Below are 17,911 nucleotides of genomic sequence, written 5' to 3'. Positions count from 1 at the left end.
ATTGGTTCCTATTGACAGGCTGATTAACTGAGGGGAGAGTATTGGTTCCTATTGACAGGCTGATTAACGGAGGGGAGAGTATTGGTTCCTATTGACAGGCTGATTAACTGAGGGGAGAGTATTGGTTCCTATTGACAGGCTGATTAACGGAGGGGAGAGTATTGGTTCCTATTGACAGGCTGATTAACGGAGGGGAGAGTATTGGTTCCTATTGACAGGCTGATTAACAGAGGGGAGACTATTGGTTCCTATTGACAGGCTGATTAACTGAGGGGAGAGTATTGGTTCCTTTTGACAGGCTGATTAACGGAGGGGAGAGTATTGGTTCCTATTGACAGGCTGATTAACAGAGGGGAGAGTATTGGTTCCTATTGACAGGCTGATTAACAGAGGGGAGAGTATTGGTTCCTTTTGACAGGCTGATTAACGGAGGGGAGAGTATTGGTTCCTATTGACAGGCTGATTAACTGAGGTTAGAGTATTGGTTCCTATTGACAGGCTGATTAACGGAGGGGAGAGTATTGGTTCCTATTGACAGGCTGATTAACAGAGGGGAGACTATTGGTTCCTATTGACAGGCTGATTAACTGAGGGGAGAGTATTGGTTCCTTTTGACAGGCTGATTAACGGAGGGGAGAGTATTGGTTCCTATTGACAGGCTGATTAACAGAGGGGAGAGTATTGGTTCCTATTGACAGGCTGATTAACGCTCAAGAACCTCCAGAAGCTAACCAGCTAACCAGCTAACTAGCTACAAGCTAGCTACAAGCTATTTAGTCATTGTTAGTTTTTTAACCTGGATAACACTCGCCAGTCCAGCCCCCCTGCCCCATGGACTCTGATCACTTGGCTACATAGCTGATGCACGCTGGACTGTCCATTAATCACGGTACTCCATTCTTCTTGTTTGTTTTATCTGTCGGCCTCGTTGCCTAGTCAATGCCATTTTACCTGCCATTTTACCTGCTGTTGTTATGCTAGCTGATTAGCTGTTGTTTCACCCACTGTTTTAGCTAGCTTTCCCAGTTCAACACCTGTGATTACTGTATGCCTCGCTGTATGTCTCTCTCAATTGTCAATATGCCTTGTATACTGTTGCTCAGGTTAGTTATCATTGTTTTAGTTCACAATGGAGCCCCTTTTCCCACTCCTCATACCCCTGATACCTCCTTTGTCCCACCTCCCACATATGCGGTGACCTCACCCATTACAACCAGCATGTCTAGAGATAAAACCTCACCCTCATACTACTCCTTCTCTGTTCCGCGGGTGATGTGGAGGTAAACCCAGGCCCTGCATGTCCCCAGGCACCCTCATTTGTTGACTTCTGTGATCGAAAAAGCCTTGGTTTCATGCATGTCAACATCAGAAGCCTTCTCCCTAAGTTTGCTTTACTCACTGCTTTAGCACACTCTGCTAACCCTGATGTCCTTGCCGTGTCTGAATCCTGGCTCAGGAAGGCCACCAAAAATTCAGAGATTTCCATACCCAACTATAACATCTTCCGTCAAGATAGAACTGCCAAAGGGGGAGGAGTTGCAGTCTACTGCAGAGATAGCCTGCAAAGTAATGTCACACTTTCCAGGTCCATACCCAAACAGTTCGAACTACTAATTCTGAAAATTACTCTCTCCAGAAATAAGTCGCTCACTGTTGCCGCCTGCTACCGACCCCCCTCAGCTCCCAGCTGTGCCCTGGACACCATTTGTGAATTGATTGCCCCCCATCTAGCTTCAGAGTTTGTTCTGTTAGGTGACCTAAACTGGGATATGCTTAACACCCCGGCAGTCCTACAATCTAAGCTAGATGCCCTCAATCTCACACAAATCATCAAGGAACCAACCAGGTACAACCCTAACTCTGTAAGCAAGGGCACCCTCATAGACGTCATCCTGACCAACTGGCCCTCCAAATACACCTCCGCTGTCTTCAATCAGGATCTCAGCGAACACTGCCTCATTGCCTGTATCCGCTACGGTGCCGCAGTCAAACGACCACCCCTCATCACTGTCAAACGCTCCCTAAAACACTTCTGTGAGCAGGCCTTTCTAATCGACCTGGCCCGGGTACCCTGGAAGGACATTGACCTCATCCCGTCAGTTGAGGATGCCTGGTCATTCTTTAAGAGTAACTTCCTCACCATTTTAGATAAGCATGCTCCGTTCAAAAGATGCAGAACTAAGAACAGATACAGCCCTTGGTTCACTCCAGACCTGACTGCCCTCGACCAGCACAAAAACATCCTGTGGCGGACTGCAATAGCATCGAACAGTCCCCGCGATATGCAACTGTTCAGGGAAGTCAGGAACCAATACACGCAGTCAGTCAGGAAAGCTAAGGCCAGCTTCTTCAGGCAGAAGTTTGCATCCTGTAGCTCCAACTCCAAAAGTTCTGGGACACTGTGAAGTCCATGGAGAACAAGAGCACCTCCTCCCAGCTGCCCACTGCACTGAGGCTAGGGAACACGGTCACCACCGACAAATCCATGATTATTGAAAACTTCAACAAGCATTTCTCAACGGCTGGCCATGCCTTCCGCCTTGCTACTCCAACCTCGACCAACAGCTCCGGCCCCCCCGCAGCTCCTCGCCCAAGCCTCTCAAGGTTCTCCTTTACCCAAATCCAGATAGCAGATTTTCTGAAAGAGCTGCAAAACCTGGACCCGTATAAATCAGCTGGGCTTGACAATCTGGACCCTCTATTTCTGAAACTATCCGCCGCCATTGTCGCAACCCCTATTACCAGCCTGTTCAACCTCTCTTTCATATCGTCTGAGATCCCCAAGGATTGGAAAGCTGCCGCAGTCATCCCCCTCTTCAAAGGGGGAGACACCCTGGACCCAAACTGTTACAGACCTATATCCATTCTGCCTTGCTTATCTAAGGTCTTCGAAAGCCAAGTCAACAAACAGGTCACTGACCATCTCGAATCCCACCGTACCTTCTCCGCTATGCAATCTGGTTTCCGAGCCGGTCACGGGTGCACCTCAGCCACACTCAAGGTACTAAACGACATCATAACCGCCATCGATAAAAGACAGTACTGTGCAGCCGTCTTCATCGACCTTGCCAAGGCTTTCGACTCTGTCAATCACCATATTCTTATCGGCAGACCCAGTAGCCTCGGTTTTTCGGATGACTGCCTTGCCTGGTTCACCAATTACTTTGCAGACAGAGTTCAGTGTGTCAAATCGGAGGGCATGCTGTCCGGTCCTCTGGCAGTCTCTATGGGGGTGCCACAGTGTTCAATTCTCGGGCCGACTCTTTTCTCTGTATATATCAATGATGTTGCTCTTGCTGCGGGCGATTCCCTGATCCACCTCTACGCAGACGACACCATTCTATACACTTTCGGCCCGTCATTGGACACTGTGCTATCTAACCTCCAAACGAGCTTCAATGCCATACAACACTCCTTCCGTGGCCTCCAACTGCTCTTAAACGCTAGTAAAACCAAATGCATGCTTTTCAACCGATCGCTGCCTGCACCCGCATGCCCGACTAGCATCACCACACTGGATGGTTCCGACCTTGAATATGTGGACACCTATAAGTACCTAGGTGTCTGGCTAGACTGCAAACTCTCCTTCCAGACCCATATCAAACATCTCCAATCGAAAATCAAATCAAGAGTCGGCTTTCTATTCCGTAACAAAGCCTCCTTCACTCACGCTGCCAAGCTTACCCTAGTAAAACTGACTATCCTACCGATCCTCGACTTCGGCGATGTCATCTACAAAATTGCTTCCAACACTCTTCTGAGCAAACTGGAAGCAGTTTATCACAGTGCCATCCGTTTTGTCACTAAAGCACCTTATACTACTCACCACTGCGACTTGTATGCTCTAGTCGGCTGGCCCTCGCTACATATTCGTCGCAAGACCCACTGGCTCCAGGTCGTCTACAAGGCCATGCTAGGTAAAGCTCCGCCTTATCTCAGTTCACTGGTCACGATGGCAACACCCATCCGTAGCACGCGCTCCAGCAGGTGTATCTCACTGATCATCCCTAAAGCCAACACCTCATTCGGCCGCCTTTCGTTCCAGTACTCTGCTGCCTGTGACTGGAACGAATTGCAAAAATCGCTGAAGTTGGAGACCTTTATCTCCCTCACCAACTTCAAACATCAGCTATCTGAGCAGCTAACCGATCGCTGCAGCTTTACATAATCTATTGGTAAATAGCCCACCCATTTTCACCTACCTCATCCCCACAGTTTTTATTTATTTACTTTTCTGCTCTTTTGCACACCAATATCTCTACCTGTACATGATCATTTATCACTCCAGTGTTAATCTGCAATATTGTAATTATTCGCCTACCTCCTCATGCCTTTTGCACACATTGTATATAGACTCCCCTTTTTTTGTACTGTGTTATTGACTTGTTAATTGTTTACTCCATGTGTAACTCTGTGTTGTCTGTTCACACTGCTATGCTTTATTATGACCAGGTCGCAGTTGTAAATGAGACCTTGTTCTCAACTAGCCTACCTGGTTAAATAAAGGTGAAATAAAAATAAATAAAAAAACGGAGGGGAGAGTATTGGTTCCTATTGACAGGCTGATTAACAGAGGGGAGAGTATTGGTTCCTATTGACAGGCTGATTAACAGAGGGGAGAGTATTGGTTCCTATTGGCAGGCTGATTAACGGAGGGGAGAGTATTGGTTCCTATTGACATGCTGATTAACTGAGGTTAGAGTATTGGTTCCTATTGACAGGCTGATTAAAGGAGGGTAGAGTATTGGTTCCTATTGACAGGCTGATTAACAGAGGGGAGAGTATTGGTTCCTATTGACAGGCTGATTAACAGAGGGGAGAGTATTGGTTCCTATTGACAGGCTGATTAACAGAGGGGAGAGTATTGGTTCCTATTGACAGGCTGATTAACAGAGGGGAGAGTATTGGTTCCTATTGACAGGCTGATTAAAGGAGGGGAGAGTATTGGTTCCTATTGACAGGCTGATTAACAGAGGGGAGAGTATTGGTTCCTATCGACAGGCTGATTAATGGAGGGGAGAGTATTGGTTCCTATTGACAGGCTGATTAACGGAGGGGAGAGTATTGGTTCCTATTGACAGGCTGATTAACAGAGGGGGGAGTATTGGTTCCTATTGACAGGCTGATTAACGGAGGGGAGAGTATTGGTTCCTATTGACAGGCTGATTAACAGAGGGGGGAGTATTGGTTCCTATTGACAGGCTGATTAACTGAGGGGGGAGTATTGGTTCCTATTGACAGGCTGATTAACGGAGGGGAGAGTATTGGTTCCTTTTGACAGGATGATTAACTGAGGGGAGAGCATTGGTTCCTATTGACAGGCTGATTAACTGAGGGGAGAGTATTGGTTCCTATTGACAGGCTGATTAACAGAGGGGAGAGTATTGGTTCCTATTGACAGGCTGATTAACTGAGGGGAGAGTATTGGTTCCTATTGACAGGCTGATTAACTGAGGGTAGAGTATTGGTTCCTATTGACAGGCTGATTAACTGAGGGGAGAGTATTGGTTCCTATTGACAGGCTGATTAACAGAGGGGGGAGTATTGGTTCCTATTGACAGGCTGATTAACGGAGGGGAGAGTTGGTTCCTATTGACAGGATGATTAACGGAGGGGAGAGTATTAGTTCCTATTGACAGGCTGATTAACGGAGGGGAGAGTATTGGTTCCTATTGACAGGCTGATTAACGGAGGGGAGAGTTGGTTCCTATTGACAGGCTGATTAACGGAGGGGAGAGTTGGTTCCTATTGACAGGATGATTAACTGAGGGGGGAGTATTGGTTCCTATTGACAGGCTGATTAACGGAGGGGAGAGTTGGTTCCTATTGACAGGCTGATTAACGGAGGGGAGAGTATTGGTTCCTATTGACAGGCTGATTAACGGAGGGGAGAGTATTTTTCCTATTGACAGGCTGATTAACGGAGGGGAGAGTATTGGTTCCTATTGGCAGGCTGATTAACGGAGGGGAGAGTTGGTTCCTATTGACAGGCTGATTAACGGAGGGGAGAGTATTGGTTCCTATTGACAGGCTGATTAACGGAGGGGAGAGTTGGTTCCTATTGACAGGCTGATTAACGGAGGGGAGAGTTGGTTCCTATTGACAGGCTGATTAACGGAGGGGAGAGTTGGTTCCTATTGACAGGATGATTAACTGAGGGGGGAGTATTGGTTCCTATTGACAGGCTGATTAACGGAGGGGAGAGTTGGTTCCTATTGACAGGCTGATTAACTGAGGGGAGAGTATTGGTTCCTATTGACAGGCTGATTAACGGAGGGGAGAGTTGGTTCCTATTGACAGGATGATTAACTGAGGGGGGAGTATTGGTTCCTATTGACAGGCTGATTAACTGAGGGGAGAGTATTGGTTCCTATTGACAGGCTGATTAACGGAGGGGAGAGTATTTTTCCTATTGACAGGCTGATTAACGGAGGGGAGAGTTGGTTCCTATTGACAGGATGATTAACGGAGGGGAGAGTTGGTTCCTATTGACAGGATGATTAACGGAGGGGAGAGTATTGGTTCCTATTGACAGGCTGATTAACGGAGGGGAGAGTTGGTTCCTATTGACAGGCTGATTAACGGAGGGGAGAGTTGGTTCCTATTGACAGGATGATTAACGGAGGGGAGAGTTGGTTCCTATTGACAGGATGATTAACGGAGGGGAGAGTATTGGTTCCTATTGACAGGCTGATTAACGGAGGGGAGAGTATTGGTTCCTATTGACAGGATGATTAACGGAGGGGAGAGTATTGGTTCCTATTGACAGGCTGATTAACGGAGGGGAGAGTTGGTTCCTATTGACAGGCTGATTAACGGAGGGGAGAGTATTGGTTCCTATTGACAGGCTGATTATCGGAGGGGAGAGTTGGTTCCTATTGACAGGCTGATTAACGGAGGGGAGAGTATTGGTTCCCATTGACAGGCTGATTAACGGAGGGGGGAGTATTGGTTCCTATTGACAGGCTGATTAACGGAGGGGAGAGTATTGGTTCCTATTGACAGGATGATTAACTGAGGGGAGAGTTGGTTCCTATTGACAGGATGATTAACTGAGGGGAGAGCATTGGTTCCTATTGACAGGCTGATTAACTGAGGGGGGAGTATTGGTTCCTATTGACAGGCTGATTAACGGAGGGGAGAGTATTGGTTCCTATTGACAGGATGATTAACTGAGGGGAGAGTTGGTTCCTATTGACAGGATGATTAACTGAGGGGGGAGTATTGGTTCCTATTGACAGGCTGATTAACGGAGGGGAGAGTTGGTTCCTATTGACAGGCTGATTAACTGAGGGGAGAGTATTGGTTCCTATTGACAGGCTGATTAACTGAGGGGGGAGTATTGGTTCCTATTGACAGGCTGATTAACGGAGGGGAGAGTTGGTTCCTATTGACAGGATGATTAACTGAGGGGAGAGTATTGGTTCCTATTGACAGGCTGATTAACTGAGGGGGGAGTATTGGTTCCTATTGACAGGCTGATTAACGGAGGGGAGAGTATTGGTTCCTATTGACAGGATGATTAACGGAGGGGAGAGTATTGGTTCCTATTGACAGGATGATTATCGGAGGGGAGAGTTGGTTCCTATTGACAGGATGATTAACGGAGGGGAGAGTATTGGTTCCTATTGACAGGCTGATTAACGGAGGGGAGAGTATTGGTTCCTATTGACAGGCTGATTAACGGAGGGGAGAGTTGGTTCCTATTGACAGGCTGATTAACTGAGGGGGGAGTATTGGTTCCTATTGACAGGCTGATTAACGGAGGGGAGAGTTGGTTCCTATTGACAGGCTGATTAACTGAGGGGGGAGTATTGGTTCCTATTGACAGGCTGATTAACGGAGGGGAGAGTTGGTTCCTATTGACAGGCTGATTAACTGAGGGGGGAGTATTGGTTCCTATTGACAGGCTGATTAACGGAGGGGAGAGTTGGTTCCTATTGACAGGATGATTAACTGAGGGGAGAGTATTGGTTCCTATTGACAGGATGATTAACTGAGGGGGGAGTATTGGTTCCTATTGACAGGATGATTAACTGAGGGGGGAGTATTGGTTCCTATTGACAGGATGATTAACTGAGGGGGGAGTATTGGTTCCTATTATCAGGCCTCTGAAAGCCAGTAATGAAAGGGATGCATACAAGTCTCCAACAGCAGCACTGTTTAATGACGACACTACCCCATAAAGACCAATAATATAGGCTCTTCTCCCAGTCTAAAAGGAACATGGATCACACACAATGGTTCACAAGGGTCTTTTTCTCTATGCCAAATGTACTATACAGTATGAATGGATGGGGGGTTTGCTGTATGGGACACAATTTAGACACGTTTCATTCTAAAATGGTTGAAAATTCTATTAATTGGGCCAGTATCCGAAAGGTCGCTGGTTTGGAATACCCTAGCCGACACGATGAGAAATCTGTTGATGTGCCCTTGAGCAAGGCACGTAACCCTAATTTGCTCCAGGGGTGCCGTACTACTATGGCTGAACCTGTAAAACAATACAGTACACTTGCACCTATCCACATAGGGGTAATAACGATGTCTGTACAGTTCACTGTGTGAATCTTTGTGACACCATTGTAAAACATGATATAATGCTGTTACTGGTCCGTGCTTATATTCCCCTTCTCCTCTTACTCTCTGTGTCCTCTTTGGTTCCGCAGCAACCGACTGGCGCCAAGTAACCATGACCGGATACGGCGTCTGAGGGTTGAGTTCCAGCAGGCCAGAGGAGAGGAGGACCCTGATGACCGACGGCGCACATACAGCTTCGAGCAGCCCTGGGTGAGTGTCTAACAACCTGCAGTATGGACCAGCGCATCAAACCACCCAAACCAGCCAACAGCCTAACCTAACCCAACTCCCCAGTCCAACACTGCACGGACCTCCAAAATAACCCTAATTACCAGCCCAGCCCAACCTAACCCAACACAACCCCTTCTTCTCTGCCTGCCTGCTTACCGACCTACCTGACTACCTGCCTGTCTGCCTACTCTGATGTAAACCTTACCAGGTTGACACTAGGACATGCTCATGCTCTACAATTTGAAAACTGATCCTGGACAACCTCAGTCATTTATTCTACTTAGGCGTCTCGTAACAGGCCTTTCTAATCCTCTGCTGTGACCTCAGACCTGGAAGTAATTACTAATAATTAAAGTTCCCATCTTTCTCAGATATTCACTACTTTAAAGAAATGACTCTACATTGGGAGGATGATGAAATGAAATAAGATGAGTTGACAGTGACAGTGAATATTAAGAATGTTGAGACAAATTGAGAGAGATCTTAAAATTCCTTAATTTCAATCTCTTCAGAGTTAATTAAGAATACTTTTTTAATTTGATTCAAAGGGATGTTTTTCCTTGTTTTTCGCTCTTTGATTTATCTTATACTGCAGTGGGATTTGTTTGGGTTTTAATTGGCTGAATGTAATCAATGTCATTCCTTTGGTTATTTAGGTGTATGGCTTTACTTTGACTTCTCCTGCTGTGTGTGAAACAAATAACCGTTTCTATTTCTCCAATGTCAGTCACTGAAATGCAGTCACTTCAATTTATTGCTGTGCCGATTCATAATAAGAAACCGTTATTGATGTTAACCATCCCAGCCGTTTACAAAACAAATGTTCTTCAACGTGTGAATGTGTCTCTTCATTTCGCTCTCTCACTGATTACAATGATAAGAGCTCTTACAATGTTTCCTTTGTCCGCCAGTGGTTTACATCCAGCGGTTAAAGGTCGTTCATTTTTATCTTGATCTAACAACACAGAGTGTGCAAATGGCACCCTAATTCCTTATAGTGCAGTACTTTTGACAAGAGCCCTATGGGTGAAATGGAGGCCAAATGGAGGTCCATGGGCCCTGGTCAAAAGTAGTGCACTCTAGAAGGAATATGGTGCTATTTGGGGTGCGGACAGAATAATATACCCTGTCAGATCCAGCATGGTGGGAAGTGAGTCACCAGGTCAAAGGTCAAATAGCTGTGTATCTTTGCGATGTAATGGTTTGAGACAGACATAGCGGCTTGTGCTCCGACTTCCTGTGAAAAGATGACAGGCTAATCACCATTTGGAATAGAACCATTTCCTCAATTATGGGTCAGTGTATTGAACCCCGCTGGTTAAAATATTTGGCCTCCATTCTCTTCTTGTAGGAGTAACATTTCCCACCATACATTTTCCGTCTTAACATCCCTAATTAGTGTTGATTTGAGACAGAGCAATGCTATGACCATAGTGGCCATATATGCATTGCACTCGTTGTCTAACGCTTGAAGTTGACCATTGTCTCTCCAGCAAGCCAGTTTGCATGCTCAGTTGTAACACCAGTCTCCTCACACATGCCATAATGCCCATAGGGCCTCTATTTACCATATCTTTAAAATAGTTTAGCCATAATGCCCATAGAGTGGTCAAACAGACTCTATTTACCATATCTTTACAATAGCTTAGCCATAATGCCTATAGAGTGGTCAAACGGCCTCTATTTACCCTATCTTTATAATAGCTTAGCCATAATGCCCATAGAGTGGTCAAACGGCCTCTATTTACCATATCTTCATAATAGCTTAGCCATAATGCCCATAGAGTGGTCTAACGTCCTCTATTTACCATAGCTTTACAATAGCTTAGCCATAATGCCCATAGAGTGGTCAAACGGCCTCTATTTACCATATCTTTATAATAGCTTAGCCATAATGCCCATAGAGTGGTCAAACGGCCTCTATTTACCATATCTTTACAATAGTTTAGCCATAATGCCCATAGAGTGGTCAAACGGCCTCTATTTACCATAGCTTTACAATAGTTTAGCCATAATGCCCATAGAGTGGTCAAACGGCCTATATTTACCATATCTTTATAATAGCTTAGCCATAATGCCCATAGAGTGGTCTAACGGCCTCTATTTACCATATCTTTATAATAGCTTAGCCATAATGCCCATAGAGTGGTCAAACGGCCTCTATTTACCATAGCTTTATAATAGCTTAGCCATAATGCCCATAGAGTGGTCAAACGGCCTCTATTTACCATATCTTTATAATAGCTTAGCCATAATGCCCATAGAGTGGTCAAACGGCCTCTATTTACCATATCTTTATAATAGCTTAGCCATAATGCCCATAGAGTGGTCAAACGGCCTCTATTTACCATATCTTTATAATAGCGTATCTTTAGTGTTAAAAAAATAAGTCAAACGGTCTGTATTAATCATAGCTTAGCCTCAGTGTTTGCCTTATTGAATAATCAAAGCCATGTAGCTTTGTTTAATCGTTTCACATTGTCTTCAATTGTATGCGAAGTGAAAGAACATTTGACTATTTACGCAGATACTCAGCCTACATCCCAAACGGCACCCTATTCCCTATATAGTGTACTACTTTTGACCAGAGATAGTGTACTACTTTTGACCAGAGCTCTGGTCAAAGTAGGACATTATATAGGTAATAGGGTTCCATTTGGGATGTAGCCAGAGGCGTCTAAGGAAAAGAGGCCACGGAGAGCCTAATTGTTCCTGATTGTTTACACTGTTGAAAGTCTCCCAATGTTCCTCTGTAATAAGATATAGGCGGTCCCAGGAGTTGTGGGGGCCTACTTTATTCATGTTACTTTTTCATGTGTCGTTTTCATAGTAATGTAGAATCACACTGATAGAATGGGTTAAGTGAGAAGGTAGGAGAGACGTTATTTGAACTTTGCTAAGGGATTCAATTGAAATCGTGTCATCTGGCAACAACACAAAACTACAACCAGGAAGGACATGAAACTCAAGGTTGAAATGATGTTAAAATATCAGTTATTTATGATAAAGAAAAAAGTATCCACATCCATACTAGATGTGTGTAATATGCAGCATGGCCTGCATGGTGTAGAATCTTTTGAAATATTGACACTCCATGTAAACAGTTGTAACCATAGACACATGGTGGTAGACATAATTGTTTGTAAGTTTGAGTTGCGTGTGGGTTGTGGTCAGGGGGAAAAATGCTCTCTCTGTCTCTCCAACCCAACATGAGGACCTGATCAATGATAGGCCTCAGATTCAGACATAAACATCGAGAAATCACCTTTGCGTCCTCATTCACCCCCTGGCCCTGGTAAAACAAACTGTTGGAGTGTTAAGTTAACTTGTGAATGTAAGTGTTTGTTTTGAGGTTGTGTTGCTTACTGAAATAAGCCCTAGTCAATCGTCGCTTCAGGCACTGATTTGCATGTTCCCATACCAGTCATACTAGCAAGACAGAGCGAGATAGATATAAACTGTATATATATAGAGAGAGAGATAGATATACACTGTATATATATAGAGAGGGAGAGAGAGATAGATATACACTGTATATAGAGAGAGATAGATATACACTGTATATAGAGAGAGAGAGATATACACTGTATATAGAGAGATAGATATACACTGTATATGGAGAGGGAGAGAGAGATAGATATACACTGTATATGGAGAGGGAGAGAGAGATAGATATACACTGTATACAGAGAGAGATAGATATACACTGTATATAGAGAGAGATAGATATACACTGTATATAGAGAGAGATAGATATACACTGTATATAGAGAGATATATATATACACTGTATATAGAGAGAGATAGATATACACTGTATATAGAGAGAGATAGATATACACTGAATATAGACAGGGAGAGAGAGATAGATATACACTGTATATGGAGAGGGAGAGAGGAAGAGATATGCACTGAATATAGAGAGGGAGAGAGAGATAGATATACACTGTATATAGAGAGAGATAGATATACACTGTATATAGAGAGGGAGAGAGATAGATATACACTGTATATAGAGAGAGATAGATATACATTGTATATAGAGAGGGAGAGAGAGATAGATATACACTGAATATATATAGAGAGAGATATACACTGAATATAGAGAGAGATAGATATACACTGTATATAGAGAGGGAGAGATATACACTGTATATAGAGAGGGAGAGATATACACTGTATATAGAGAGGGAGAGATAGATATACACTGAATATAGAGAGGGAGAGATATACACTGTATATAGAGAGGGAGAGATATACACTGTATATAGAGAGGGAGAGATAGATATACACTGAATATGGAGAGGGAGATAGAGATAGATATACATTGAATATATAGAGAGAGAGATAGAGATATACACTGAATATAGAGAGGGAGAGAGAGCGATAGATACAAACTGTATATAGAGAGGGAGAGAGAGATATACACTCAATATAGAGAGGGAGAGAGAGCGATAGATACACACTGTATATAGTGAGGGAGAGAGAGATATACACTGAATATAGAGAGGGAGAGAGAGCGATAGATACAGATAGAGACAGACAGCCAGAGAGGAAGACAAACAGAAAGATAGACAGAGTGAGGCGATTTAGTGTGTTTTTAATGTTGTGTTACCGGCGAGGGTTTAGCCCCAGTTCTCTTAAAGTGAACTGAGGTGGGTCTTCTCTCTCTCTCTCTCTCTCTCTCTCTCTCTCTCTCTCTCTCTCTCTCTCTCTCTCTCTCTCTCTCTCTCTCCCTGCAGAACCCTGCCTCGGACTCTATAGCGAGAATGTTCCGGTCAGAACTCTGACTCCTCTAGTCTTCTATAATAGAATAATGGTGGTAATCTACAGCCTATGCCTGGCTGTCACACAACCTGAGCCAATACACACAATTAGCCCTCGTCTTGTTTTCTCTCCCTCCCACATCGTAGGCCTAAGGTGCAGATTCCTTCTGAGAGGGGATTTCCAGATGTTCATCATAATAAACCACATGAATGTTCCACGAGGGCTGCCTCTCTGTTCTTAAGCAATAACATGTTATCTTTGTTGTTGGGTGGGATAGATGGGTTGTGTCCCAAAAGGCGCCCTATTCCCTATATTGCGCGCTATTTTTGACCAGAGCCCTATGGGCCCTAGGGAACAGGGTGCCATTTGAGCCTTGGAGAAGCATGTTCAGCATGAACACACAGAACAGGAGAGTGTTCCACCACTATACTGGTACTGGATCAAAAACACCACCGGATCCTATTAAAACTCTTATTTATGTGAATTCCTTTGAATTACAATGAATCCGCCCATAACATACAAGGCTACAAACTCAGCCACCATGGAAGCAGTACAGTCAAGGGGAATCCAGGACATTCCTTGCCCATGCGGGAGGGAGAAACAGCATGTGTGTTGAACTGGTTATCGTGAAATCATGTGAAGCGTAAGCTCTTTGTAAGTGCAGTCACTTGACTTGGTCGAGGCCAGGGGCAAAGGGGTAAGACGGTTTCTAGTGATAATACAACTCTGTACTGTGTTCTGTGCCATTGCAATCAGCTACAAAGTTGCATTAACCCATGCACAGCCACAGGGAGCAGTATAGGGATTCACTCTCTGTTGTGTGGTTGGTTGTGTGATAATGGCTACTCACAGATAACACGGACAGACACTGCAATTCAGGGCCCTTGTCTTTATCATACTGCCGTGGTTACTTCGATACAAAATTGTGTTTCTGTTCTGAGATGAGATATAGTGCAGAGTGAGAGAGGGAGAGGGGGAGAGAGAGAGAGAGAGAGGGAGAGGGGGAGAAAGAGAGGGAGAGGGGGAGAGAGAGAGAGAGCGAGAGAGAGAGCGAGAGAGAGAGCGAGAGAGAGAGCGAGAGAGAGCGAGAGAGAGAGCGAGAGAGAGAGCGAGAGAGAGCGAGAGAGAGCGAGCGTGAGAGAGGGAGAGAGGGAGAGGGGGAGAGAGAGAGGGGGAGAGAGGGAGAGGGGGAGAGAGAGAGAGGGAGAGGGGGAGAAGGAGAGGGGGAGAGAGAGCGAGAGAGAGAGCGAGAGAGAGAGCGAGAGAGAGCGAGAGACAGAGCGAGAGAGAGCGAGAGAGAGCGAGAGCGAGAGAGAGAGCGAGAGAGAGCGAGAGAGAGCGAGAGCGAGAGAGAGAGCGAGAGAGAGAGCGAGAGAGAGAGCGAGCGAGAGAGAGAGCGAGAGAGAGAGCGAGAGAGAGAGAGAGAACTCAAGGGGAACATTGCATTATGCATGTCCATTACTCCCTATGTAATAACATGTAAGAGCAGTAAAATGTAGACCTACAGAATGAGCGCATATAATTCTATATCTAATTCTTTAGAGATGTACCAGCTCTTCAATGCCTTTTAAATGTCTCAGGAGGATGCGTGCACATGGTCCTAATAACCAGGCGGGTCTGTTTTTGATGTACTTCCTATACAGAGGAGATACTTAGACTGAGATGTATTGAGGTGCTTAAAGTCTGAGATGTGGCGATAAAGAAAGCCACTTCCCATTTGTGTCCGTTCTCGGAGTTCTCTGGGCTGAGTAGAGGAAGTGGTGGACCACACGGAGCGGTCTGCGAATAGAGCTGTAGCCTGGGGGCGGCACACCCCTCCTCACCGCAAATGGACTAGCCCCGCTGTTAATAAATTGACAGGAATTGGATCTGTGTGAAACAATTTAAAGGGGGAGTGGCGTCATTATCCATTATCCAACTGTAGGTTTTATCCATCCCGGCCCAGGCTTAGCCTTGCCTTCTCTTTTCATACTATCTAGCCCTGTGGGCCCTGATCAAAAGTAGTGCACTATATAGGGAATAGGATGCCATTTGGGATACGCCCTCTGTCTTTATGTGCACCAGTCAAGTACATTCGCAGGGAAATGTGTTCCATATGGCTGTTTGTGTGAGGACCCTCCTCTGATGGTCTAGATGGGGATGGGTGAGTCTATGATCACTATTAGACTGCGTTTCTGTGAGGTCAGAGGTCCAAGGCTCTCCCTCCCTTTCCATCTGTTTTCATGTTTCTTTATTTTTGATAGCTGCACATCATTTTCATAATTATGTCTCAATCACTCTCTCTCTCTGTCTCGCTGAATGTTCTTGTGTTTTAACAGGTGGTATATTTTTCCTCCATGGACTTGACAGGCTAGGCTACGCAACGTGGAGGGAAAAACATAAAGTATTGACATCCCTTTTCCCTGTTATTAAATCAAAAATGAACAGGGACATCTTTTGATTAGATTTTGGCAAATGTAATGTTTTATATGGCATTGTATTCCTGCAGAACAGTGAATAATCAGATTCTTCTTCCTTGCTAATGGTATTACTCTGACTGATTCTGTCTCCCAGCCATTCCTCTTGCCTTCTTCCCTAACATGGCACCCTATTCCCTACATAGTGCACTACTTTTTACCAGAGCCCTATGGGCTGATGTCAAAAGTAGTGCTCTATATAAGGAATAGGGTGACATTTGAGATAAAGCCATTCTTTTCTACGGTTAGACCTCAGCTCCCTACAATAAGAAACCTGAATACAGGAAATGTCAAGCCTGGGGCTGAATCCCATCCTCCATCCCCCATTGAAATGACATAAAAAGTTATTTTGGCCAAATCATTTTCTCACCCTCCGCTTTTAGGCCCAATAAACTCATTTCATGTTTCCCTTACGCCTAATCTGATATCAGTTTATGTTTTCAAGCATTTTTGAGTGGAGCGAGATGTGTTATTTCAGGGAAACCTGAAACATTAAGGTCAATTCATTTGACACACGTGTAATAGGTCCTGTGTAGCTTAATTGGTAGAGATGGCAAGCGCCAGGGTTGTGGGTTCGATTCCCACAGGGGACCAGTACAAAAAAAAGTATGAAAATGTAAGTCGCTCTGGATACGAGCGTACACTAAAATGTAATAGCATAATTATTTTTACTTCCAAGGGCTTCGGGAGAGGTTGGCGCGATTTCTGTAATTGGCCTATTAGGTTGTTATTGCAGCTGTCAATGTGAAAATCTGCAGGAGACATTAGACATTTTAAAGAGGTTCTCTTGATGATACAGTACCCATACTGACAGCAATATCCCCTTCAGCCACATATCCCTCAAAGCCTTTCATAGATAAATAAATAAATATGTTGTTTTTTTTTAAATACTCAAGTCAACGGTTCTTCTGACACATCCTCCAAAGGTACAAGCATGTACATGCCTCTACTGCTAATTAGGTTGTCATGTTTTTAATCAGCTAGCTCATTAGCGATGTGTCTTGCGTTGTGAGCCTGCGAGTGCGTGTGATGATTATACCATACCAACCATTCTGATGACTTCACACAACAAAGCCACAGAGCCACTTCCTCGTTTGGATCAGGCCGTGGTAGTCAAGGTCACCAACTACCAGCTAAAGCATGCCAACAATGGCAACAGGTAATGATGGCGCCATTATGGCTCTCCACTCCGGGTCAAGGATGTGTGGGCTAGACTAATGACAGTATTAGCCTCCGCCAGGGTCAGAGGTGCAGGTGTTTTCTTCATTAACATCTAGTACCATCCACCAACATCCTCCAACAAATAAACTCTTGCTCTTGAGAAACCTACCTTCCATCAACTTCTGGTCTTGATAATAGAAGTACGCAATGTCTTTTCTACTGGGCTTTATTAAGGGTCTGTGTATAATGTCAGAGTATCCAAAATCATTGTGTAAATGTGCTGTAAATATATTGTATGTATGTGTGTTTGTGTGTAAAGTGTACATGTACTGTGTGTAACCGGGATGTGTGTTTCAGGCTAACTCGGAGACCTATACCCTGACCGGACACCAATCTGTTTCTGTGGAGTCACAGGTGCAGAGACCGAGACAAGACAAGAGACGAGACTCATTTACACAGGCCCAAAGACAGTACAGTTCCCTGCCACGGTAAGATACACCATCTCTTTCTTTCCATCTCTCCCTCTCTCTCTCTTTCTTTCCATCTTCTCTCTCTCTCCCCATCTCTCTCTCTCCCTCTCTCTCTCTCTCTCCCTCTCCCTCTCTCCCCATCTCTCTCTCTCTCTCCCTCTCTCCCCATCTCTCCCTCTCTCTCTCTCTCTCTCTCTCTCTCCCTCTCCCTCTCTCCCCATCTCTCTCTCTCTCTCTCTCTCTCCC

General features: G+C 44.8%; 1 protein-coding gene across 3 annotated transcripts in view; it reads left to right on the top strand.

The window, feature by feature from the left end:
- LOC135522644 (partitioning defective 3 homolog) overlaps positions 1 to 17,911 on the top strand; it is a 581,006-nt gene that overhangs the window by 551,441 nt on the left and 11,654 nt on the right. For 2 of the 3 annotated variants that reach the window (XM_064949098.1, XM_064949097.1), the window contains 2 exons: positions 8,670 to 8,790; positions 17,553 to 17,683. In XM_064949098.1, coding sequence (XP_064805170.1) covers positions 8,670 to 8,790; positions 17,553 to 17,683 — 252 coding nt within the window. The remainder of the gene's footprint in view (positions 1 to 8,669; positions 8,791 to 17,552; positions 17,684 to 17,911) is intronic. The other variant, XM_064949099.1, reaches the window with a different exon arrangement.

This window comes from Oncorhynchus masou, chromosome 30 (assembly GCF_036934945.1).
Source record: "Oncorhynchus masou masou isolate Uvic2021 chromosome 30, UVic_Omas_1.1, whole genome shotgun sequence".
Taxonomy (NCBI): domain Eukaryota; kingdom Metazoa; phylum Chordata; class Actinopteri; order Salmoniformes; family Salmonidae; genus Oncorhynchus; species Oncorhynchus masou.
Note: the sequence above shows the minus strand (reverse complement) of the source record. Positions and strands in the feature narration are given on the sequence as shown.